We start from the raw sequence: 25601 nt of genomic DNA, 5'->3' as shown, positions 1-25601 counted from the left end.
CTGAATAGTTCCATTATACTCATATTTTATTCACTTTTTTTGAGTGTGTGGTGCATTTCAGAGAAAATTATTTAAAAATATGTATAATCATTTGAAGAAACACTTAGAATAGCATTATTGGATCCTACTGTATAGGACTTATATAGAATATTATATAGAATTCTCACAAATTCATTTTCAGATGTATTTTTTTTATTAATGCTCAAAAATCAAGAACAGTATACAAAAAAATTATACAACCATCAACATAAAACTGATAAACAATCATTTTTCAGATGCATTTTATGTTCTTTTTTTTTTTTTTTTTGACTTTTTTTTTTTTATTAATGAAAATAGAACAAATAACAAACAGAGCATAGCATAAGACAGTCAGTGCTATTCAAAATGTGACATTAAATAGTAACGGGAACTGAAAATAATGTCATAATATTTTAAACATGTTAATGACTTTCTGTTTTTTAACAATTTCAAAGAAGATATAAAACACTCAAATTCCACAAAAAATACCTTAAATATTGGGGATGAATTTAAACATGTTTGTTTATGTATATAAAATGTTGCCAGTAATATGAATAAATTAACAATGTATTCAAGACCTTTGTTAACATTGTTTTCATAGTACACAATAATATCCTTTATCGAAAAACAGTAGTTATTCTTTACTAGATTAAAAATAAATTCTGCCAATTCCTTCCAAAAATTGTGGGTAATTTTACAATCAAAAAATAAATGTGATAACACCTCTTTCTCATTTTTACAAAAGGAGCATAAATCATCAATATCAGAGTATCTTGAAATGATTGATTTAACAGGGTAGATGGTATGCAACATTTTAAAATGTATTTCTTTAGTTTTGTTATTGATACAATATTTAAAGGGGGTTAACCAAGCAGTCATCCTGCTTGTATTTGATGTATTTTTTTATTTTTTTCATATTTTCGGTTTTATTTCTCATCAAACACAAAACAACTTTAAGCAAATACTGTTAAATCATATGGTTTTGTTATTGATACAATATTTAAAGGGGGTTAACCAAGCAGTCTTCCTGCTTGTATTTGATGTATTTTTTATTTTTTTCATATTTTCGGTTTTATTTCTCATCAAACACAAAACAACTTTAAGCAAATACTGTTAAATCATATATAAATGGATTCAAATGTTACTCTATGTTAGTAACCCTTGTTTTTGTTTAATGTGTTGTTTCATAGATGTTTTTCTTGTATTTTATGTTCCTGCCCATCGCGAACACCGACGTGACGTCATAGAGACGCGGCGGAAGACGCGTGTTTTCGCTCTAAAGAAGCGCCAGCTCTCATTGAATGAGCCAAGATTTAAATCATTTTATATCCTCGCAAAACGTAGTTATTCGCTTTCTGCGTTGGCAGACAACGCCTAAGCTTTTGGCTTGAGGTTACGGTTAAACGGTGAGTAGTCGCTGGTGCCGACACCCCACATTTTCTGCATCGCGACCCCGGAGGCCGAACAGTGTTTATTTGTGATGGTGCTTGATTTGCCCGCTGGAATGATGCTTTATATGACCAATGCTTGTGGCGCTCTGCTCTAATAAGAAACTTGAAATATAATTTTAGCCAAATACCAGACTGGTGTATTAGCGATGCTACAAAGCCTGCTTCACTTCACACTTTTCGCATGATTCAGAGTAAAAGAGCAGAACAAAGCGCTGCCGTTGCTTCGCCTCTCTTCTTGCGTGAGCGCTTACAACTGCACGGACAAAATACAGCCAAATACATGTGCTAGTTTTGCTTTAAATAACATTACAATGAAAGTACTTTTACGTAAGCGTTTAAATGAATACATTGTCCTAACGTCTATCTCTGATTTTCTTAAGAGACGTCAGTGTCAGTCCAGTGATCTTTATGTACGCATAATCGTGTATTAGGTCTATATACCAGACGTTTTGAGACGCAGTGACCCCCTCTCAAACGCTCAAGCAAAAATTCTCAACATTACTTTATATTAACTGTCAATAAAAAACTACTGACTTAGCTTCAAAAGAAAATACTTACCTATTCATTATGGGGTAAACAATACACTCATATCTTGATTTGGTTTGATACACAGTGATAAACTATATGAATCTTACCATACACATACTCGTGATACTTTAAAAAATGATTACTTCTAAGATATATGATAAAGAGTTACCAAAAAGTGCTATATTACATCAGGAATGGACTTGAGTAGGTCTGAACTTGATCCTTCTCCTTGCACAGAGCAATTGTGACACCAGAACAGAAGCATTCATGATTTTGCTTAGCTAAAAATACTAAATTCTGTTAAAATACAGTACACTCTTACCCTGACTACATATATTTAAGTTTTAAATATTGTATTTTATTAAATTAATACATTTTTAGTTCATTATTAATAATCAATAAATATGAATGCTCAAATGTTTGACCATTACCATATTTGATGCCAAGTTAAATCTGTCTAAACTATAATTCAACATTTTTGGTGAATTATACACAATACATATTGTCACTATCCATGATACATATTGTTGCATTTTTGTATTGTTATATATTGTGACACGTTATAACACCTCATTAGTTAGATAGTTATTAAGTTAGTTAATAGTTCGAAATGTTATGAAAATGTGTTGTTGTTTTCATCTCAAAGGCCACCCTCCAATAACTGCCTACAGTTAAACATTTTCAAGTGAGGCCTGATTAAAAATATAAAATTAGAACTATTTATTAGTATTATTTAAATTTATTTTATTTAAGTCCTCATTATATCAAGACTGAGCCTATTTACTTTGTTACCGCTCATTACTTGTCTTGAAGTGAACAATTGATCCATGTTACTTGATCCACATCTGTGCTACCTAAAAATAAATTGGTGCACTAAAATCTAATTCAAAGTTCAATTCTATCGTCATTTACTCACCCGCAAGTTGTTCTAAACTTGCATGAGTTTCTCTCTTCTGCTGAACACAAAAGAAGATATTTTGAAGAATATTGGTAAATTACACATTTGATGGTAGTCACTGATTGCCATAGTATGGAACAAACTATAGAAGTTATCATCAACTGCTTGGTTATCAACATTTTTCAAAATATCATCTTTTGTGCTCGGCAGAAGAAAGACTCACAGGTTTGGAGCAACTTGCGGGTGAGTAAATAATGATAAAGAACCTGATTAGTGACACGTATACTACTAAAATATATTGAGACTAGACCTTTTTCATAAGTCTGTTTTTTTTAACTAGTTTGGTATCTTCTACACTTTTGTTGTTCTTTGGTTGTTCTTAGTTTGGTCATTTGGACGGCATAAACGCCTAATATTAACAAATTAAAATGCACAAAAAATAATCTTGCTGAGTTAATATGTATCTCAAATGTCAACTAGAGTTTTATTCACATTTTAGGTCACTGAATGTGCTTGCAATCTTATTTTTTTTCCATTTAGCAATCTGTTGGTTCTCTACTCTGACAATTGACATGTTTTTTGTCATGCATTAGCTAGGAGGCAGGCTGGCGCAGGTCGTAGGGTGCTCCTGGATCATGAGAGACAGTGGCAGCAGCCTGGCTCAAACACACTGGTCCAATGAGCTGACGCTGACAGCGGGGCAGGAGGGAACTGGGGGAGGGGGTGCCATTGGAGGTGGCCATTTAATGAATCCAGCCATGGCCCAACATACACCGAGCCCAGCCCACTTCAAACTGGGACGCAGAGAGGAGGACGTCAGGATGTGGGGTGCAGACTTTACTGTCCCTGAGGTGAAGGACGAGGAGGAAAATTTGGAGATGGAGAGTGAAGAGGAGGACAAGAAAGCTGAGGGTGGTTTGCAGCGTAATGATAAAGGTGACGATGAGGAATGGGGCTCGCCAGAGCACTCACAGCTAGTGGAAATGGATGTCAGTGTTACAGGTGACTTTACCCACTGCTTGGCCCAGACTAGCCCCAGTCCACTCAAAGAGAGGAAACTAGCCCGGTTGCGCTATCAGGGCCAGAGGTGTGTGAGTGTTCGCTACCGTTTGGCCCAGCTTTGGAGAACTTGGCGCCAGCGAGCCAAATGGGCAGGAACTATGGGATACAGGAGGGTACGCAGATGTCACAGACGCCGCCACTATGGCAGTCGACCTTTCCAGAGACTGCCTGGCAGTTCATTGTTCAATGGAGACCCAAAAGGATATTTGGGGACAGCAGAGGACAAGGGAACTGATTTATCTGGTGAGTATGAACTCTCTTATTGAGATTTGTGATATAATTTTGGAAAATAATGTTAGTTTTTCCAACTTTTTTTAAAAGAGTTGATAATATTAATTGTTTAGCATGTTATGCCTATCTTGTTCAGGGCTCCAGACTCATTCTTCCCACTGGTCGCTCTTCTGCTAATAAATTTCTCAGTTGGTCTTTTTTGCTACAACATGGGATTAATCAGTGCTGATTATTATTATCAATGCATGCTGATGAACTTCTCATAGTTTATAGTTTTATGGAAACGAAAGTGGTAAACATTCAACCTGTTCTTTTTCTTCAGTATTTGTGATTTGAATTTTGTAAACGGGAGTTCCTCTTTTGCTGTGTTATAAGCCGCAGGCTTCGGATGCTTTCGCTTTCGAATTTGCGATCTTGTCACGTTTTACAAGAAAAGATAATTGTCTGATTTGCTTACATACATCTATACATATTTCACTTTTTAAGACTAAAACAAAAGATGGATTCATTGTTATTCTTAATTAAAAAGCACAACAACAATAAAACCATAAGATACAATGACAAACTAGCTTACAAAACTTTTATAAACAAAAACGAATAAGACGAGGCATGGCATACACATGCTGTATTATATACTGACTAATAAATTACAGAACGTTTACCAAACACTGAGAAATCAAATAAAAAAATAAAAGGGCGCTTCCATAGCATAACGTGAGGTAAACAGCAAAGATAACAAGTTTTCAAAATGAAAACAAAAAGAAAAGTAAAACTAAACTTGCTGTCGGTGACAGTGCTTGCTTTGTTTGTTTGTTTGTTTGTTTTTTTTCCCACAAGAATACCAACATGTTCATCTTCTCTGGTTTAAGAAGCGGTCTTTTACTTTACTTTAGCTTGAAAACCATCCATCGTTTCCTCTATATGCGCATCGTTTTTGCTGCACTCACCTTCGTGCTCGTGCTGACGCGGCAAGTATAAACCAGACTCTACACCAGGGATCCTCAAATCTGGCCCACGAGATCCACTTTCCTGCAGAGTTTAGCTCAAACCCTAATCAAACACACCTGAGCATGCTAATCATTGTCTTCAGGATCATTAGAAAATCACAGGTAGGTGAGTTTGATCAGGGTTGGAGCTAAACTCTGCAGTGCATTGGCCCTCCAGGGCAAGATTTGAGGAACCCTGCTCTACACTCAAAGCGCTGCGCAGCTCAAACGAGTAGCGGGGTTTCGTTATGCTTTCAGTTTCGTCTGCAGTTTGATGTTTCTCATATGCAACAGAAATGGCAGCGCTTACGAGTTGAACAACGCGGTGGTCGCGCCAGTGCGACCGCACACAAAATTTAGTCGCACAGGCAGAAAAAATGGTCGCAGTCTGGAGTGTTTTAAATGACTTTTTCAGTTTAAAGTGTAAAATGTGAATGTTTGAAAGCTTGAACATTTGTCTGTGCATTAAAATATAATTTATATTTTTTATAAAATATTTTAATACTATTTATGCTGGTGAAAATGAAATAAAATTAAACAGTTAATAGATTTCTTTATTTAAATATTTATTTAAATTGTCAGTATTGTTCCAGAATCTGGTTTAGCAAAGGTAAGCTACAGTAAATGACATTAAAATTACAAAAAATCATAATATGGTAGTACCGAGGACCTGAAAGAAACTTGCACAGCTTTCCAAGTTGTGACATCTGTTCACTTATCCATCATATTAGCTATTAATGACCCCTGTTGATTTCTTAGACCTCCGTAGCACAAATGGAGTTCCGAAAGGAAGGGATGGTATCCATTGTGCAACCATGGGGGACAGGGAGGGACGGGCCTCCCCTGCTAATCTCCAGTCTCAACGGGAAAAGTCCGCCCCACAGAATCAGCTTAGCAGTGAACACATCTCTTTTGTACAAGGTACAACGTATCATTTTCCTAAATATGGAACAGGAACATACTTCATGTAGTATTTAACATTTTATTCCCCAGTGGTTATTCTTCTCTCACTCTTCCTCTTTCTCAGGTATTCTGGATGAGTTTCTCCAGCAGTACGGCAGTTTGATTCCCATCCATGTGGATGAGGTGGTGGAGAATCTTCAGGAGATCTACAATGAGAGCTTTTCAAGTCCTCACAGGTCAGAGGGGGCTCATACCAGTCAGTCACAAGGATTATAGAATCTTAATATTTAAAATGCCAAACAGATGAAAGAGTTTACTGTGAAGTCTCCGGTTGTACCATTTTAACTTGTACCTGTTTACAGGAAGGTAATGGTGCAACACTTAATGCAGTCCTACCAGCGCATGTCCGGAAGTGCAGTGATGCGGGGGTTTCGTGTAAATTACAAACGTCATGTCCTCACCATGGATGATCTGAGCACACTCTATGGTCAGAACTGGCTCAACGATCAGGTGGGCCTCTTGGTTAATAATATTATTCATTTTTAATTATTATTATTAATATTGGGTCGCATTTACTAATCATATGTACACTTGGATTGTTTATCTATATTTAGGATAATATTCAGAACCAACTCAAATTGTGACTCTACAACAAGTCTTTCCTATTTTATCACATCACAGTGCATCCTGTAATAGGCATACGTTATCGTTCAAACGTTTTTAAAAATCGTTTAAAAGTCTCTTATATTCACCAAGGCTGCGTTTATTTGATCAAAAATACAGTAAAATCTGTAATATTGTGAAATATAATTACAATTTAAAATAACTTTTCTATTTGAATACATTGTAAAAGGTCATTTATTTCAGTGATGGCAAAGCTGAATTTTCAGCAGTCAAAACTCCAGTCTTCTGTGTCACATGATCTTTCAGAAGTCATTCTAATATGCTGATTTGTGACCCTGACCACAAAACCAGTCTAAAAGGTGCCATAGAAAGTAAAAATCACTTTTATAAGGTGTTTGAACACAGTTGTGTGGCCGCAGTGTGTGAAAACAACCAGCTTATAATGGTAAAAAATCCACCCACTCATTGTTTTATAATCCCAATAAATCATAAACAGTCTCTCCACACTAGCAGTTCCAGATTTCTCACTACTATGACATCATACTCGGAGGAAGTCCCACCCATTTGAAAACTAAGTCCAGCCCGGGGTCGTCACATGTGGTTGCCGCTTAAAGAATTTGCCACTGATGATTCAAACGTGAGTTTTGAGCAGTGTAGAGTAGCGTTTGTTGTTTGTCATTTCTCCGATCACAAATGCAGACTTGGGTTTTATGTTTAAAAAGACAGCATAAGTCATTATAATCCATAATTATGTCCCCACTGGATGCAACAAATGCCTCGTTTATAATGGGTTTTAATGTTTTTGTCTCGTCGCTCCAGCCGGACAGGGCATCACAGTATGGTAAGGGGCATAACATTTCCGTCACACGCTTGAGGTATTCGGCCAATCACAACACACTGGATAGCTGGCCAATCAGAGCACACCTCGCTTTTCAGACCGATGAGCTTTGTAAAAATCAACACGTTTCAGAAAGGCGGGGCATAGAGGAGAAACAATAATGTACAGTATGTGGAAAATAATGTGTTTTTTTTTTACCATAAACACATTTCATTACACCAAATACACAAAATAATGTTCTTTTTAGCAACATCATATGATGACCCATTTAAAGGGGACAAACACAAAAAACAGCGCGTTTTGGCTCATACCCTAAAGGTGTCTATTTCAACAAGCTATAAAAAATGATCTGTGGGGTATTTTGAGATACAACTTCACATACACACTCTGGGGACATCAGAGAACAATTTAAAATATTGTATCAATGCATTCTATGGCACCTTTAAGTCGCTGGGGTATATTTGTAGCAATAGCCAAAAATACATTGTATGGGTCAAAATTAGTTATTTTTGTTTTATGGCAAAAATCATTAGGATATTAAGTAAATGTTCCATGAAGATATTTTGTAAATTTCCTGCTGTAAATATATTAAAACTTAATTTTTGATTAGTAATATGCATTGCTAAGAACTTAATTTGGACAACTTTAAAGGTGATTTTCTCAGTATTTAGATTTTTTTTGCACCCTCAGATTCCAGATATTCAAATAGTTGTATCTCGACCAAATGTTGTCCTATCCTAACAAACCATACATAAAATAAAACGCTTATTTATTCAAATTTCAGATAATGTATCAATCTCAATTTCTGAAAATTGTCCCTTAATTGACTGGTTTTGTGGTCCAGGGTCACACATGTTGCTCAAGAAACATTTCTTATAATTTTCAATGTTGAAAATGGTTGTGCTGCTTAATATTTTTGTGTAAACGGTGATCCATTTTTTCACGTTTCATTGATGAACTGACAGTTCAAAATAAAATTGTAAAGAGAAATCTTGTAACATCATAAATGTCTTGCTGGCTAATGAGAGGTCCAAAACATGATCTAGGTCTGCGTAAATGGTGTTTATTGTGTTTCAGCTGGCTTTGAGAATGGGTCACGTTGTGCAAAAGCCGTTATATATAGAGATTGTGCTTTTTATTATTATTATTTTGATAATTTTGCATATTTCAGATTTATCAACATATTAAAAGAAGGGTAATAATTAAATATGTCCATACCCACCTGTTTTGGCACATTTAACAACGCTTGTTGTGATTAGTGAATGAGAACCAATATTTTTAGTTCTTCATGTCTTTTTCATTGTCGATAATCAAATTAAAAATTGTAGCTTTCACCGTACTCTTGTCACTACTATGGCACTGTCTTTTACACCAGTTTGTCAGAGTTGTATAGAGAAGATCCACAGCTATGACTCTTTTTATTTGATGAATGGGGAGCCCTTGTTGTGGGATTGTGCTGAGTTATCTCTCTCTCTCTCTCTCTCTCTCTCTCGCTCTCGCTCTCGCTCTCGCTCTCGCTCTCTCTCTCTCTCTCTCTCTCTCTCTCTCTCTCTCTCTCTCACATATCTGTAACTCACTGCGTCACCCAGGTCATGAACATGTATGGGGATTTGGTCATGGATGCTGCTCCTGAAAAGGTGGGCAACACATTTACACATACAAGCACAAGGGAATTTGACAAAGCCATTATATGAACTTGTGTGTCAAACAGTTAAATGACTATGAAACCAGTATATCTCTCAGTCTCACCATGTCTTGTTTTTTAACTTACAGGTCCACTTTTTCAACAGCTTCTTTTATGACAAACTTCGGACGAAAGGTTACGACGGGGTCAAACGGTGGACAAAAAATGTCAGTACTGGAGAGTGATGAGAGAGGATTTTGTCTGTCTTTCACATCTCATTTATTCATTTTTAATTTGTATTATTATTTTTTTAATTAATATGAATAATAATTCATTATTATTTAAATTTTTTATTATACATTTTTAATTATTTTATTTACATTTGTGAAAAAAAAAGTAAGGTGGATACAACATAATTATTGTAGAACTAAATTTGTTCATTTCACTGTTGTTTATTTCGCTATTAAATCTCCTCATTAGGTTGATATTTTCCAGAAGAAGTTCTTATTGATCCCTATTCATCTTGAAGTGCACTGGTCATTAGTGTGTGTGAATGTTCCTCAGCGTAGCATCACATACTTTGATTCCCAGAGGACCCTCAACCGTCGTTGCCCCAAAGTAAGTGTTGTTTGTTCTAATAGTGCTATTTTGATGGCTACGCCAATCCTTGTACTAGTTCTTAGCATGTCTTGTTGTTTTACAGCACATTGCCAAATACCTGCAAGGAGAAGCAATCAAGAGAGAACAGAAGGCGTTTTATACAGGGTGGAAAGGCTTTTTCAAAATGGTAGGGTGAAAGGTGAATTTGATGTGTGTGTTTTGTGTGTTAGTGAAAGTATGAGAGAAATAAGGAATAAAACCGTGGAAAAGCTTTTTTGTGTATGTGTTGTTGACTCTTCTCTCTCTTTGGAATGTTCTAGAATGTGGCAAGGCAGAACAACGACAGTGATTGTGGAGCTTTTGTCCTTCAGGTTAGCTTTTTTCCCTTATTAGTCAGTTCTGTTTTTGTATTTTATATTGTCTGTGTTATTTTAACACTTGATTTTGCACATAGCACTGGTGCTGTAAGTAAAAAAATAATCTTCATTTGTGTCTTTTACTCACATGTTCACTCTTCTTATCGTTGTACACCAGTACTCTAAGTGCCTGGCCCTGGAACAGCCTTTCAGCTTTGGTCAGCAGGATATGCCCAAGCTACGGAGACAAATGTACAAAGAACTGTGTCACTGTAAACTGTCTCTGTGAGACCGTGAAAGAGACTGTGACATCTTATACTTCTAAATAAGCTCCAAGTCCAGACATTTAGGCGGGAGACGTGCAAACGTTTTTAACCCTTTTTTGTTCAATGACTTTGTATTTTGACTAGGTGAATGCCATACTCTGTTCGGCCCAGTTGTTTGTTTGCTCAGATCAAAACGCAAGAGGAGTTGTTTTCTAGACGTGGGTGGGGGGAGTTGACCTCAGTGAACTGTTCATTAGGTGCCGCCATTTTGTTGGCAATTCTGTTTTTTATTTTTCATGTTCTTGAAGTCAGTAACTTGTATGGTAAAGGTAATACCATTGACTGGTGAGGGAAGATACTTGCAGACATTTTAAAAATGTAATGCAATGTTCATAAACTGAGAGTCAATACGGACCACAACACTATATGAGCATTTTTGTTTGTTCAATATTGTTTGTTGTTATGTATCTGTGCGATTTAAGATGCAAAATTATGGAGATGAAAAAAGAGCAGCTGTAAATTAAACTGTTTTATATCTTTTGAGATGCATACGTTGTAAGATGTACTAATAAAAACTGAAGAAAATAAATGAGCCTCATCAATTTGTGCATTAGTCATAAAGTTTGAGTCATAATGTTGCTGTTCTTGTGTAGTAGTTTGTAATATGACATTCAAAATGGTTATAAATACAGCAGCTAACTATAAAATAGTCCAACTATTAGTTTGATGAACAGGCTAGGCTTACTAAATTTTTGTTTGGATCAGTTTACTCTGAAACACAAATGTGTTATATGTGCTGTGTAAAGTTTTCCCTTACAGTATAGGAGTCACCACTGCAGGAACCATACATTTTTAATGCATATTAAAATAATAAAGTAATATTAAAATAAAACTGCCATATGATGAAAAAGGCGACGATTCATTTATCATTAACACACTTCTTAAAATATATTTATATGCTTAACAAATTACAGAAATAATTTAAAAGAATTACGGCGAAAGCATCAGCCTAATTATATATTATTATTTATAGGTCGGAAAGAATGAAAAAAAAACTGGACCGTGGATGTTAAGTGTGTGAATATTTAGTTATTAAATTTAGCATACAAAAAAAAGATGTCAACAATAAAACCAAGTATTTTTGTGTAAACTTCACATTCACAGTGCTGAATACACACACAATGGTCATACCTGAAAAGCTATGGACGCTAGAACTACGCCACCTTAGGTCAAGTACCGGTGAGGACTAAAATTGTGCTTATATATAAGGTGCCAGGCCAAAAGTGCTTGTTTATGAAAATTTGATAATTTAAGCTTTAGCCCAATTGCATTTAAGCTAGCACAGGACTAACGTGACAGGTACCGCCCATCTCCACCTTATCCAACACCAAAAGGCGGCTACCATTTGTTGAGTGACGTCTGTACTACCCAATGAAAATATGCGAAGGGCGGGCCATATTCTGACTGATGGTCGAATGCTGCAATCACAATTTTAGTAAGAAACCCGTCTTAAACTATATAAAACATTTTCGCGGTGTGCTCGCCCTTTGTGATAATGTCGGCAGATTATGAAGAGAGGTAGGGCAGACGGAATATAACAGTCTTGATGTATTTATCTATAAATTAGAGATCATACGCATACATGTTGTCAGTCGATATAGACGTTCCGCTTCTAGATGCAGTTGGACGTAGCGTGTGGTTCGTGATCTTGAATGTCGTAAATGAGTTGTAAAAACCCCACCGGCGTTAGCTTATGAGCTCTTAGCAGCCCGGCCTGCTTCAGGATATTGACGTTTAACGATCTCTCCGTTCAAGCGGCTCAAAATTACGGTTTAGATTGCGAATGAGGTGTTGTTATATGCATTTAATGTATTCAATCCACTTGATCGACACACAACCCATTAATGGCCCCGAGTAAAGCTTGTTTTTCCTCTTCATTCTTCCATTCAATTCACACAGTTAAAACTGTTCTGCTGAATATATTTTCATTATAAAACTGTATATTGAAACCGATTTACAGTTATTTAATCTGATGTCATGTTTTAAAATGGTAGATGAAATCCGTAATAATTTTGTTTTCTAATTTGACAGTCATAATATATGATTTTTATAGCATATTACTGCATAATGTCTATATATAAATACACACATGAATATTAGTGCATAATTTTCTTATTTATATATTATTGTAATATGTGTTACACTGTTTACCTTACAGTGCTGATTTGCTGTTTTGCTGCGATTGCACCATATTTTCCATTGATAAATCAATACAGTATCTATCTGCCTTTCACAAATAACTGTATGGTGCTAATGTGACATTTCTTTTGCAGACCTAGAGACAATGGCCCCGAAGGCATGGAGCCAGATGGAGTCATTGAAGTGAGTTCATAACCATTTTTCACATTGAACTATTTCATGTATACATACACACACATATATATATATATATATATACTGTTTTTTATTATTTTTTTTCCCTGCATGTTTCTCTTGGCACAGCTGTGAGAAGCGGGTTGGCACTGAATGTGCTGTCAGTTGATTTGACTGACTTCACTCACTGTGGGAGTCAGCGATACCTTTTTTTTTTTTTTTTTTGAACAACTGTCAACCTGTTATCCTTTATGCATTATGTATTGAGTGACAAATAGCAAATCCTTTCTTATCAGAATGAAATGGAGTCAAGATTAGCTTGTCTGTGGCCTTATTCTTTTCCCTGTAATTGCAGAGTAACTGGCATGAGATCGTGGACAGCTTTGATGACATGAACCTGCGCGAGACTCTTCTCAGGGGAATCTATGCTTATGGTTTTGAGAAGCCCTCTGCCATCCAGCAAAGGGCTATCCTCCCTTGTATCAAGGGTAAGAGACCTTTAAGAATATATATATCTTTATCTGAGATTGTAATTTGATTGCAGCAGCAGCAGCACATATTATGGGATGCTCGATTATATTTTCACCTTCTGTGAATGAGTTTTGGGGCACATAATATGCCAAATGGTCATCATTGGGTGTTTGTTCATTTGTAATTATGTAATTTAGGGGATTTTTTTTTATCCTGGGTATCCTGGCTGGTAGCAATGCAGTAGTGTTAGTAGCATTAAAGGGGTCGCACCGGACCAGAAGCACGGTGCTGTGTCTAGGACAACTCACAAATATTGCACACCGGACATGTCACATTCAGTTGAAGATGGCAGTCCAAAAATGTTTTCATCTAACAGGCAAAAGTTCACTTAAAAAATTATCAAATTGGCATTGATGAGTTTGAAATTTAGTGTTTGAAAAAAATAAAAAATAAAAACAGAAAGAGAAATTGTGATCTGTATTATAGCTCTCTATATGAAGCATATAGTCTTCATTCAAGCTAGAGAAAGACAAACAGCAATAGACAATCTTCCTGCCTATGGTGAAGTTATGTACATTAACAATGATTTGGGACAAATATAATTTATAATAAAAAAAATGTATGATGGGCACAGCCAGGATTTTGAACTGCCTCTTTAGTTGTAGCTGGGTGCCATGGACAGACACCGCTGGAGTATGTACACAAATTTTAAAGGGGACATATGATGTTGCTAAAAAGAACATTATTTTGTGTATTTGGTGTAATGAAATGTGTTTATGCGGTTTAAGGTAAAAAAAAACACATTATTTTCCACATACTGTACATTATTGTTTCTCCTCTATGCCCCGCCCTTCTGAAACGCGTCGATTTTTACAAAGCTCATTGGTCTGAAAAGCGAGGTGTGCTCTGATTGGCCAGTTATCCAGTGCATTGTGATTGGCAGAATACCTCAAGCGTGTGACGGAAATGTTATGCCCCTTACCATACTGTGATGCCATGTCCGGCCGGAGCGACAAGACAAAAACATTAAAACCCATTATAAACGAGGCATTTGTTGCATCCAGTGGGGACATAATTACAGATTATTTATTATTTATTTATTATATCTTCTTCTTAGCGTTTGCATTGCGTGCCCAGCCACAGAACAGCATCTTGTTCAGCCAGATGTAGAGCCTCGAGTCTGCCGTTGAAATAAGTCAGCGGACACTCGTTGACAATTTGCTGCATGGTTTCAGGTACCCCACAGCTGCAGTTCGGATTAGTGGCTTGGCCCCACCGGACAAGGTTGACTACACATCGACTTTGTCCCATCCGAAACTGGTTCAGCATTGACCAGTGTCGTCGAGGAAGGTCGAAGCCAGGAGGACAGACATCAGTTGCTACCCATTCATCGCTCCATGCCGAATTGGCTGTCATATCCTCTGGTGGCAGGTCCAGCCAGACAGGTTTTCTCGATGACAGACGGGCTGCCGGATGTAGTGTAATGTCCGTATTGAGTGGCAACTTGTCATTCACTTGGACTTTAGTCAGCAGCTTGGCAGTGGCCTCCTGTCGTTGGAGATGTGGTGGTGGTGGTATGTTGCTGAGAACAGGCAGCCATTGAAGAGGAGTAGAACGTAGAGTTCCAGTGATTGTGCGCATAGACGTGTTTAACTGAACGTCTACTAGCATGGTGTGGGATGATCTGGACCAGACTGGTGCACAGTACTCTGCTGTTGAATAACACAGAGCAAGTGCAGTGGTCTTTAGTGTCTGGGCCCTTGCACCCCAGCTTGTGCCGGCCAGTTTACTGAGTAGATTATTTCGAGAGCTGATTTTAGCTGCTGTCTTGTTCAAATGATCATGATATATTAATGAACGGTCCAGGGTAACGCCGAGGTACGTCGGATTTGGGTCATGTCTAATCCGATTACCCTTGAGGAAGATATTGAGCTCCCGTTTGGCTTGTGCATTGTGGAGATGGAAGATACTAGATGCCGTCTTCGTTGCACTGGGTTGGAGTTACCACCTATTGAGGAAGTCCACCATCAGATCTATGTCCTTGTTCAGTACGTACTCGACCTCGGCAAATGTCCGATGTTGGGTCCTAATGCAGATCTCATCAGCATAGATGAATTTGCGGTACTGTGTTGCTGGAAGATCATTAATACAGATGTTGAAGAGACTTGGAGACAGGACAGACCCCTGCGGGAGTCCGTTTGCTTGTCTTCTCCTAGAGCTATTTTTGTGTACTCGAAAACGTCTGTCATGGAGGAAGAGTTCTATAGCCTCTACTACCCAACGCGGTAAAACTTTGGATAGTTTCAACAGGAGACCAGCATGCCAGACCGTGTCATAAGCCGCAGTTAGGTCAAGGAAGACGGTTCCAGTTTTCTGATTTTTGTGGAATCCGTTTTCAATGTATGTCGTCAGAGCTAGGACTTGGTCACCGGTGCTACGTCCTTGCCTGAACCCTGCCTGCTCATCTGTGATGGTTTTCTCCAAGACTGGGCTGATTCGGTGAAGGATTAAGCGTTCAAGTATCTTGAAGCACACTGGTAGCAAGGATATCAAGGATATATGGGCGGTAGCTAGCCGCGAGATTTCGGACCTTGCCGGTTTTTGGGATGGCGATGACTTTTGCCTGGCACCAGGCTCGTGGCATCTTTTTTTCTCGAATTATCTGCGTGTAGAAAGAAGCGAGACATGATTTAGTCTTGGGTCCAAGATAATTAAGAAATTCTGGCAAGATGTTGTCATATCCTGCGGCGGAGCCGTCCTTCACTGTACGGAGCACCGCCTCCAGTTCTAACTCTGTGAATTCAACAATACTGAAAGCAACAATACTGCCGCCACTCGTTGCACACAGATTGACGGTGTGGTTTCGACAGTGAAGCTTTTGCCACCTGGAGAAGGTGGCTGGCAACGGCATTTGGACTGATGGCTGGTCTAGACTGTCCTGGTGGTCGTTGGGAGGCACCCAGTCGACGAATCAGGCTCCAACTCTTCCGACTGGAGTGGGTGAAGTTGAGTTTTTCCACTGATTCTTCCCATCGGCTATGTCTGGCTGCATCCAGGGATTCAATTAGGTGGTCGGCAGTGTCGGGTTTCCAGACCCTTCGTACTTCTCAAGGAGAGCTTGGCATTCGACATCCAAGCACGGCGTGTAGACTGGCCTACAACCACGGGGGATGGCTGTGTAGTAGCAGCACTGAAAATTTCTCCTTGGAAGCATTGGTAAGCCTCCTTGATTGGGATGCAGCGAGAAGGGATTGTTACAACACTCCTCTCCAGCTTGCTACTATACAAGTCCCAGTTGGCTTTACAGAAGTTCCAGCGCTTCTTGGATGAGCCGTGGATGATCGGCAATTGGAGTCCTATGTGGATGAGCAAAGGTCTGTGCTGACTATGAGGGAAGTCTCCCAACACCGTCTGGCTAGCTGGCTGGGGTTGGTCACCGATCCAACACAAGTCCGGTGAGAAGTCCTTTTGCCATCTTGCCGAATGGAATGTACCACATTGCTTGGCATCATGGGTCAGAGTGAGATCACTGTTGAATGCCCATTCCACCAAGGCCTCTTCATCCTCGTCAGGTTCTGAATAGCCCCACTCAGGGAGATGACTGTTAAAGTCGCCCACGTATGCCGCGGGATGCACAAGAGCTGGAAGCACACCTTGATCCCAGTGCTGACTGGGAGGTTTGTAGACTCTGGCGACTCTGAATCCTCCAACCTGAACTATGTCACAGAAGTTTGATGAAGAGACTGGGGAGGCATCAGCAACATCACTGCGAACATATGTTGCCCGGCTGAATCTGGCATCTGGTGTTGACGAGATAAGGTCAAATCCTCTAATGGTGTAGCGCCCTGCTGACTGGTCTGCTACTTGTGTCTCCTACAGACAGATGACATCAATGCTGTGACGGTGGGCTATGGTGCTGATGAGTGTTAGTTTGGCTGCAGATAGACCCTTGACGTTAAGTTGTAAAACTCTTAAGTGCTGGTCCAATGGCTTGAAAGTCACTGCACACTGGCTCGTCGGGATCTGCTGATGATTGTGGCACGTGACCGGGATTCAATATTGGAATTCGGTCTACTGGTTGGATCATTGCAACTTCGGGTCCTGGCTAGAAACCAGGTCAGAGTTGACAGGGAGCGCGACAAGAACGCTGATCCAATGCTCCCCATGGATTATAATGACTTATACTGTCTTTTTACACGTTGCATCGCGCCGCGTAAACCTAAAACCATGTCTGCATTTGTGTAGAAATGACAAACAACAAGCGCTACTCTACACTGCTCAAAACTCGCGTTTGAATCATCAGTGGCAAATCCTTTAAATATGAAAACCTACTTGCAGTCTGTGAGTCAGAACAGCCGGCATTGTAGTCTACTCTACCAGGATCAGGAAACAGTCCTCCATAAAATGTGCTGCACACATATTTATTTGGGTTGCACACTGAATATTTGGGTTGAACTGTTCTGGAACGGTGTTGTAAATACAACTTAACCACTGATTTCTAATTGTGTCCTCTTTTAGAAGGCCAAACAAAGTAGTTTCGCTTTCACAATGAAACACACAAGGTCATACACGGCGGGCTTGAGTGAGCGGAGGCTGGCGGGCTAGAGTGAGCAGTGGCCGGTGGATTAGACGAAGGAGCGGCAGGTGGGCTTGTGGCAACAACATGTGACGACACCGGGCTGGACTCCGCTTCGTCCACGGTGAAAGCTGATCCGGCGATCCACAGCGCAAAGTTGATGTATTTCCTCAGCAACCAGCACGGATCAGCTCTAGGCATGACGAAGCGGATATCGTCCTCTTTTGGAAGGCCAAACAAAGTAGTTTCGCATTCACAACTAAACACAGCGTCTTCACGACATGGCGGCAGCAACAATACTACAGCGAGAACATTTACAAATACAATATATACAATAACAATACTACTTTCTTTGCGTGAACATTTGGGCGGTGTTATGCAAATCTTCCCACATCGTGACGTAGACATGTGGGGGCGTGTTAGAACGAGCCGTTTTAGGTAGGCGTGGTTGGTAGTCTTTGCAACTTTATAGATCTTCTTTATGCACCAAGAGCTTGTAACATTTCAAAGAGAAAGGAAAAATTGAAATCACATCATATGACCCCTTTAAAGACGTGGTACAACTGGCTTATGCACTTCTTGTCTGTTGTGCGACCCCATTAGGCTGTCATTGTCCATCTTTGCATGCTTGAAGAAGAAATCCCGTTTCTATCAGTTAGAGCTCATTATCTGGCCTCTTGTTTTTCTCCACACTAGGATATGATGTCATTGCACAGGCCCAGTCGGGCACGGGCAAGACTGCCACCTTTGCCATCTCCATCCTGCAGCAGATTGATATAGAGCTTCGAGGTTCTCAGGCCTTGGTTCTGGCACCCACCCGTGAATTGGCTCAGCAGGTTAGTGCTGTCTCTGTGCTCACTGCTTTTGTTTCACTTACTGCAGAACCAGTGTCAGCGGTGCAGCTAAATTATACTGTTGAGTTCTCGTGATTTCCAGAAACTGACACAATAATTTTAAGGCCAGATCCTTTTTTTTGTCATTTGCATGTTTTAAATTGGACCTTGAACTGAGCCCATGCTATTTGTCAAGATGATAATTTGGTCAGTCTTAGGGAATGGTAAAAGCAACATGTTACAGTACTGTGTTACCCTTAGGTAGTAGGTAGTATTGTGTAAATGAAAAAAACAACAAAAAAAGGCCAACTCTAAAGTTGATATGATAAGTGGCATTATACATGTGCTGTGGCTGTGGACAGAGGCACATTTGCCATCCATGCAAGTACAGACTTTCTGCTATTAGTTTTGATCTAAGTTACATTACACTTGATTTTCTTTGTCCATACAGATCCAGAAAGTGATCCTGGCTCTTGGAGACTATATGGGTGCGACATGCCATGCCTGTATCGGTGGGACCAATGTGCGAAATGAGGTCCAAAAGCTGCAGGCAGAGGCACCGCATATTGTAGTAGGAACACCAGGTCGCGTCTATGACATGCTTAATAGAAAGTTCCTCTGTAAGTACTCAGTACTGTCATAGATTTTGTGCTGGGGCCAGATTCATGTAAAATTCTTAAGAATATATTTCTTCTAAAATTCCAATTTCTTTATTTCTAACTTAACAGTAACGTTGAGAATATTTTCTTTTTTTTTTCTCTTCAAAACATAATTTGAATTCCTGAAATTAATGTTCCTAAAATCATTGTAAAAATATAGCCTCTTAAAGTTAGGATAACCTCCAATTTATCTTTAATCCTCAAAGCTAGGATGATTAATGAATTGTGTTTGAAATATAAATCAATAATGTAATGCTTAGTATTTTTATTCTATGTAGCTAGTGTTCTGTTGTAATGTGAACATTGACTTTTTGCTGAATTCGAAATTCAGTAACTACCAAGCGAAATGTATTAAAGTATGAAAATGACTCAACTAGGGGCCTCGTTTTAATTTGATAATTACATCATTTCATAATTACAAGTAATTTTCTTCCTTAAAAAAGATGTTCTTAAGAAAATATTTGAGAACTTTATAAGATTTTTTGAAGAATTTCACTTTAATTTACCTTAAAGGGGTCATATGATCACTGAAACACACAGCATCTCCCTGACATGGCTGCATCAACACGACTGCTGTTCCTGAAACCACGCCTTCTTTCTTTGCGTGCACATTTGGTCGGCATTATGCTAATATTTCCACATAGTGACGTAGATATGTGGGGGCGTGTTAGAACAAGCCGTTTTAGGTAGGTGTGGCTGACTCTTAACTTTTATAAAGAATATCTCTTTGGATTTGAGACTTTAGTCTTTGTAACTGTACAGATCTTCTTTATGCACCAAGAGCTTGTAACACTCCAAAGAGAAAGAAAAACTTGAAATCGCATCATATGACCCCTTTAAATAAATGTCTTAAGATTTTTGTGAATCCAGCCCTTTTTATTTCAGCATTTTTTTATTGTGTTATGTCATTTACACTATCTTTTCATGTTCACCCCTCTTTCAGCTTCTAAGTACATTAAAATGTTTGTGCTGGATGAAGCAGATGAGATGCTGAGTCGTGGTTTCAAGGACCAGATCTACGAGATTTTCCAGAAACTCACTACTAGCATACAGGTTAGGATATGAAATGGACCGTGTTTCCTGTATGTGCTGTTATCAAGCTGGCTACTTCCACGCTTAATTGCATTAGTGTATATGAGAATATGGTTTTGCCAAAGCATAATTCAGTTGCAGCAACAATTTGAGAACAAACACAAATGGCATTGAAATCTGGAATTTTGTTGCTGCTTTGTTCAGTCAACTCTGTTTTCCACCACTATTCCATTACGACCAGTAACAATAGCTTTTTAGGAGACCCAGCTTTGCTTAAGAGCTCATATGTGCGTTTGTGTTTGTTTAGAAATGTGAATAGGCCTCTGCATGTTGTTGTGCCATCTGTCCTCCAGGTGGTGCTGCTGTCAGCCACCATGCCTGTGGAGGTGCTGGATGTCACTACCAAGTTTATGCGAGAACCAGTGCGCATCCTGGTGAAGAAAGAGGAACTTACCCTTGAGGGTATTCGTCAGTTCTACATCAACGTTGAAAAAGAGGTATAGTGCTGACAACTGTCTGATCTTGGGGTACTTTAATGCAAAGTGACAATAGCAGACATGAATGAATTACATACATGAACACATCAGAATTTATCAAGGCCTTTACAAGGACATGTTTTGTGTTCATATGCATTAATTTTGACTAGTGGCTGTTAATAGGTAATTGTGTTTCTCACCCTGCTTTGGTGTGTATGTGTTTTTGTCAGGAATGGAAGCTGGACACTCTCTGTGATCTATACGAGACTCTGACCATCACTCAGGCGGTGATCTTCATTAACACGCGCCGGAAAGTAGACTGGCTCACAGAGAAGATGCACGCCAGGGACTTCACTGTCTCAGCTCTGGTAAATACTGAAAGTGCCACACCACAACTATAAATGGAACCAGTTGGAATCCCTTTGAGAAAGAAATGTATTTTATTTCTTTATTTTCTTATTAAAACATCAGCCAATCAAAATAATTTCTGCTTTAAAGGGTGAGCTGCAATTATGTTCACATAACTATATTGCACATTTAGAATAAACATTGCTTATTGGTATAGATGCTAATATAGTTATCATTATAGTTATTTTTCTTATTTTTCATGGGATAGTGCACCCAAAAATTTATATTCCTATATGTCTGACTTCTGTGGAAGACAAAAGATAAAATGAAGATTCTTGGTAGCTAAACTGTTTTGGTTCCCACTGACTTCCACTGTATGAACAAAAAATGCAGTGGAAGTTGAAGCGACTTTCTTCAAAAATCAACATTCTTCAAAAATTTTTCCACAGAAGAAAGTGTATTCAGCAGAAGAAAAATGCATAACCAGTTTAGAACGACATGAAGGTGAGAAAATGACAAAATGTTGGGTGGACTATCTCTTTAACAGACCTGTCACTACCTAAATGTAAGTGAGTAGCATTCAGTATGCAGTTCCACAAAGCGCAAGCTTTCAGTATTTTCACAAATATCATGTACAGACTTTCATTTGATTTTCAGACTTTCAGTTGTTTTTTCTTCTATGAAGGATGGATCTTAAATATTTTATGATATTATCTTCCCAGCAGACCAACTCTCAATATTTTGTTTTTCTTTATGTACAACAGGGGTGTGCAATCCTGTTCCTGGAGATCTACCTACAGTTCCAGTCCTGCTCCAACACAGCTGTCTGTAATTATCAAGTACTCCTGAAGATCTTAATTAGCCGATTCAGGTGTGTTTGATCAGGGTTCGAGCTGAATGGTAGATCTCCAGGAACAGGAATGGGCACCCCTGATGTACAAGATGCTCATTTACAATTGCAGGGCTTAAAGTTCTCCGGCACCATGCCAGATCTCCAGCATGCGGCGTTGTTGATGTCACTTTCGAGTCCATAAGTTTGCCTACCAATGGTATGAGAGGAGCACAGCTTTCACTCTCAACCAAACTAACATTACTAGCCAATCAGCATTTTTTGCTCTTATAAACACGAGACGCGCATAATAATATCGAAAGCAGAGTCCTGGCCCTGATGAATGGAGAAGCGTGACACGTTAAAAAAGCTGCGAGGCGCAAAGATAAAAAATGTCCATCTAGTGCATATTTGCATAGAAAAAATTATTAAAAAGCAGCGGAGCTTTGTAAACAGCTCAGAGTAATCATGTCATCTCCATAAGAACGATATGATTGCCAGAACAAATTTACCGGGACTTTTGAAAAGATCCTGTTCACACATGATCTCTTAATGGTAACTTACTGGTAATCTACCAGTGAAGACTGTATGTGTGACTCTTCCTCTGCATATGCCTTGAATTTGAATTGCTTAACATTCATCTGGGAATACAGTGTGCATTATCTCACTAGATTTGTAACGTAAATCATCTATAAACCTTTGCCAACACAGGAGAATACATCAACCTATTTCTAAATATGCCATTTATTGTTCATTGCCGTTTCAAAATAAACGTTTCTGAGTTTGCATGTGGCCAAATATAAAAATTTAATGGATTTAAATATTGTTTAATCATGCTGTAAAAAACATCAACGTTGGTGCCCTCTGCAGGTATTTGTTATAATACATAATGTACTTAAGTTGGTTATGTTCATATTATGTATAAGCATATTACATTATGTATTTTAACAGTGTTGTTCAATAAAACCATGTAATTACTTGGTTTTGATATTTTATTTGAGCCAGTTATTATTGTCTCATCGTTAGTTTATATATAAATAGTCATACCAAAGCCTGGTTTTCACTTAGGTCTGTTTGTTACTAAAAAATATCAGATTACTCAATTGTCAAAATCAGTAGATTACTTGATTACAAAAATAATCATTAGTTACAGCCCTAGATTTTTTAAATATTTCAAAATACAACTGCATTGTTTTACTTTTTGTAATTAAAAGACAGATATTTTGTCATTGAAAATGTCTTAAAAATAGTATTAAAATATTGTCTCGTTCTAATGAACCAAATATCTGTATTTTGTCTCATCTCGTGAGCTAAGTGTATTGTCACACCCCTAGTGTCGATAAGCGGTGATATAGCTCATAATTTTCCAAGTGTATGATATAGCTTTCATTCTTCAGGTCAACCATATATTCATGAAAAAAAAACAGTTTGAATAAGGAAAGCAATTTTTGCCAATAGTATCCTTTTAAATGTTAAAGTTGCTACAGCCATTGCATGCTTTGCATGTGCTGCCCCATCTCCCGGGAAAAAGTTCAGGCTTAGGATTTTTTTTGTTGCTTTAACCCCTGCAATTGCTAAAGCAGTCCCATTGTTGACCTGTAGTTTAAAGTAGCTGTATGGTTAGAAAGCTTTAGGTTCTTGTATGGCCAGTTTAAATGATTTTGTATTCATTTATTTATTTAACAATTTGCATTGAGACATTTTAGCATTCATTCTACATACTGATGGTATGATATGTGCTCATATATAACATTTTCTGTCTTTGCAAGTGTAATGAATAGCTTAACTGGAAATGTGAATAATGTATTACATAGTGTGGTGTGTGGTAATCACACACTGTGTGTTATATTTGTCAGCATGGAGACATGGATCAAAAGGATCGTGACCTGATTATGAGGGAGTTTCGCTCTGGTTCTAGCCGTGTCCTTATTACCACAGATTTGCTGGTGAGCAAATGCATCAGTGCATGTTTCTTGCTTAATTTTTTTTCCTAATGGAATGAATTCCATTCAAATCGGGTTCATATAGCAGATGAGGTTGCCAGACTTCCCTGACTCCTTAGCACCCTCTAGTGCTTTGGGGTAATTATAGTATGGTATAAAAAATAGTGTGTATCCTGTTATGGATGGCTAATTTTTTTTCTTTCCCCATAGCTTTATCAAACTACACACTACAAAAAAAACATTTATATGTTAAATATAAATGCTAGCAATTGCCAGTGATAGTAAGTGAACTTTGATATTGGAATTGAAAAACATTGGGAATAAAAATAAATTGATTATCTCATTCATAGGCCAGAGGTATTGATGTCCAGCAGGTATCTTTGGTGATCAACTATGACTTGCCAACCAACCGCGAGAATTACATTCATAGGTTTGTGTTTGGTACATCAGTCTAACCTTGAGCTTGACCTAAGCTAATGAATTATACCCAGTGCCATTTTATCATTTCCATTCACAATGTTTTGTTCTTCTGTGATACTTAGGATTGGTAGAGGAGGCCGTTTTGGCAGGAAGGGTGTAGCCATCAACATGGTGACCGAAGATGACAAGCGTACTCTGCGGGACATCGAGACCTTCTACAACACTACCGTAGAAGAGATGCCCATGAATGTGGCTGACTTGATCTAGAGATTTATTTGACCTGATCTAGAGACAACCCCCTCTCTCTAGCTTCACAATCTCTCTCGCTTTATTTTCCAGTTTAAGCACTTCTGAATGGAGTAGGGAACGTGCAACTCCCTGCTCTTCCACAAATGCAAATTAGTCATTTTATCTTCCCAAAACTGATCAAATTTTATAATCTCAGATGCTGAATGTACATGACTTTATCTCCATCAACTTTCATAAAAAACATTTAAAATATGGGCTCAAGTCATCTTCTCTTATGGAGAAGAGTAGCATGATTTGTCACTCTACTCTCAAGTAATTATCCTGGGCTCTTTTTTTTTTTTTTGCTGGGAATCATCAGACTTTTTGGATGGATAATTGGACTACAGTTACTGGTTTCCAGCTTCTGTGCATTGACGTTTCTTTAAAGCACACATCGTGCTGCTAATGTACTTCAGCCATGTGGTAAAAGTGCTAGCTTTTAAACCAACATGAATAGCATTGGATTTGATTCATTCTTTGGATCTAACTACTTGGACTGTAAAATCGAAGTAGTTACTGTACTTGATGTACTGTTTTCTATAAAACTGTACCAGAGCCATTTAATCACCCTTGAACGGTATATGATGTAAGATGTCTGAGTATTGTGGGCTTCCTGAATTTAGATATTTGGAAGTCCTTACGCAGATAAATTTTGACTGAAGGTGGTACAAAAATGTGATGGATAAGAAATATTGCAACATTTTTTCTTCTTCTTTTTAATACATTTAAATTATTTTGTAAGTATATTTAGTTTTTTGGAGGAGGGGGAAATTTCAATAAAGCTACAGCCTAACTCGTCAAAATGTTTCCTTTTTCTTTTCCTTTTGGTTATGTTCATTGTCATTTTTTGAAGGTTCCAGTTGTTAAAATGACAATGTTAGTTGGATGTTCACAGAAATATTGAGTTTTTCACATTTTTGGGGTGCTAGTGCAATGACTTTACATTGGAATCTGTACAAGTTAAACCT

General features: G+C 38.2%; 2 protein-coding genes across 3 annotated transcripts; both read left to right on the top strand.

The window, feature by feature from the left end:
- Window positions 1–1274: 1274 nt before the first annotated feature.
- On the top strand, window positions 1275–10955 carry LOC107592295 (sentrin-specific protease 3-like). Of its 2 annotated transcripts, none has more exons than XM_016281745.1 (11): window positions 1275–1424; window positions 3493–4200; window positions 5934–6095; window positions 6202–6313; window positions 6440–6587; window positions 9129–9176; window positions 9313–9390; window positions 9644–9781; window positions 9867–9950; window positions 10084–10134; window positions 10298–10955. In XM_016281745.1, the coding sequence occupies exons 2-11, from the start codon at window positions 3531–3533 to the stop codon at window positions 10406–10408; spliced, it is 1602 nt and encodes a 533-aa protein (XP_016137231.1). In that variant the 5' UTR covers window positions 1275–1424; window positions 3493–3530; the 3' UTR covers window positions 10409–10955. The 2 variants fall into 2 exon arrangements, with proteins under 2 accessions (XP_016137231.1, XP_016137230.1); XM_016281744.1 differs by having other exon boundaries at window positions 3489–4200.
- Window positions 10956–11891: 936 nt separating this feature from the next.
- Window positions 11892–25316, top strand: LOC107592294 (eukaryotic initiation factor 4A-I-like). The gene is made up of 11 exons (XM_016281742.1): window positions 11892–11963; window positions 12719–12767; window positions 13114–13246; window positions 18502–18641; window positions 19090–19258; window positions 20241–20350; window positions 20683–20826; window positions 21036–21173; window positions 23839–23928; window positions 24276–24355; window positions 24468–25316. Exons 1-11 carry the CDS (start codon window positions 11941–11943, stop codon window positions 24610–24612), a joined length of 1221 nt encoding a protein of 406 aa, XP_016137228.1. The 5' UTR covers window positions 11892–11940; the 3' UTR covers window positions 24613–25316.
- The last annotated feature ends 285 nt before the right edge of the window (window positions 25317–25601 follow it).

The sequence above is a fragment of the Sinocyclocheilus grahami genome, unplaced genomic scaffold, assembly GCF_001515645.1.
Source record: "Sinocyclocheilus grahami isolate Dianchi unplaced genomic scaffold, SAMN03320097.WGS_v1.1 scaffold152.1, whole genome shotgun sequence".
Classification (NCBI taxonomy): domain Eukaryota; kingdom Metazoa; phylum Chordata; class Actinopteri; order Cypriniformes; family Cyprinidae; genus Sinocyclocheilus; species Sinocyclocheilus grahami.
The sequence above is the reverse complement of the archived record's forward strand: the minus strand, read 5'-3'. Positions and strand labels throughout refer to the sequence as shown.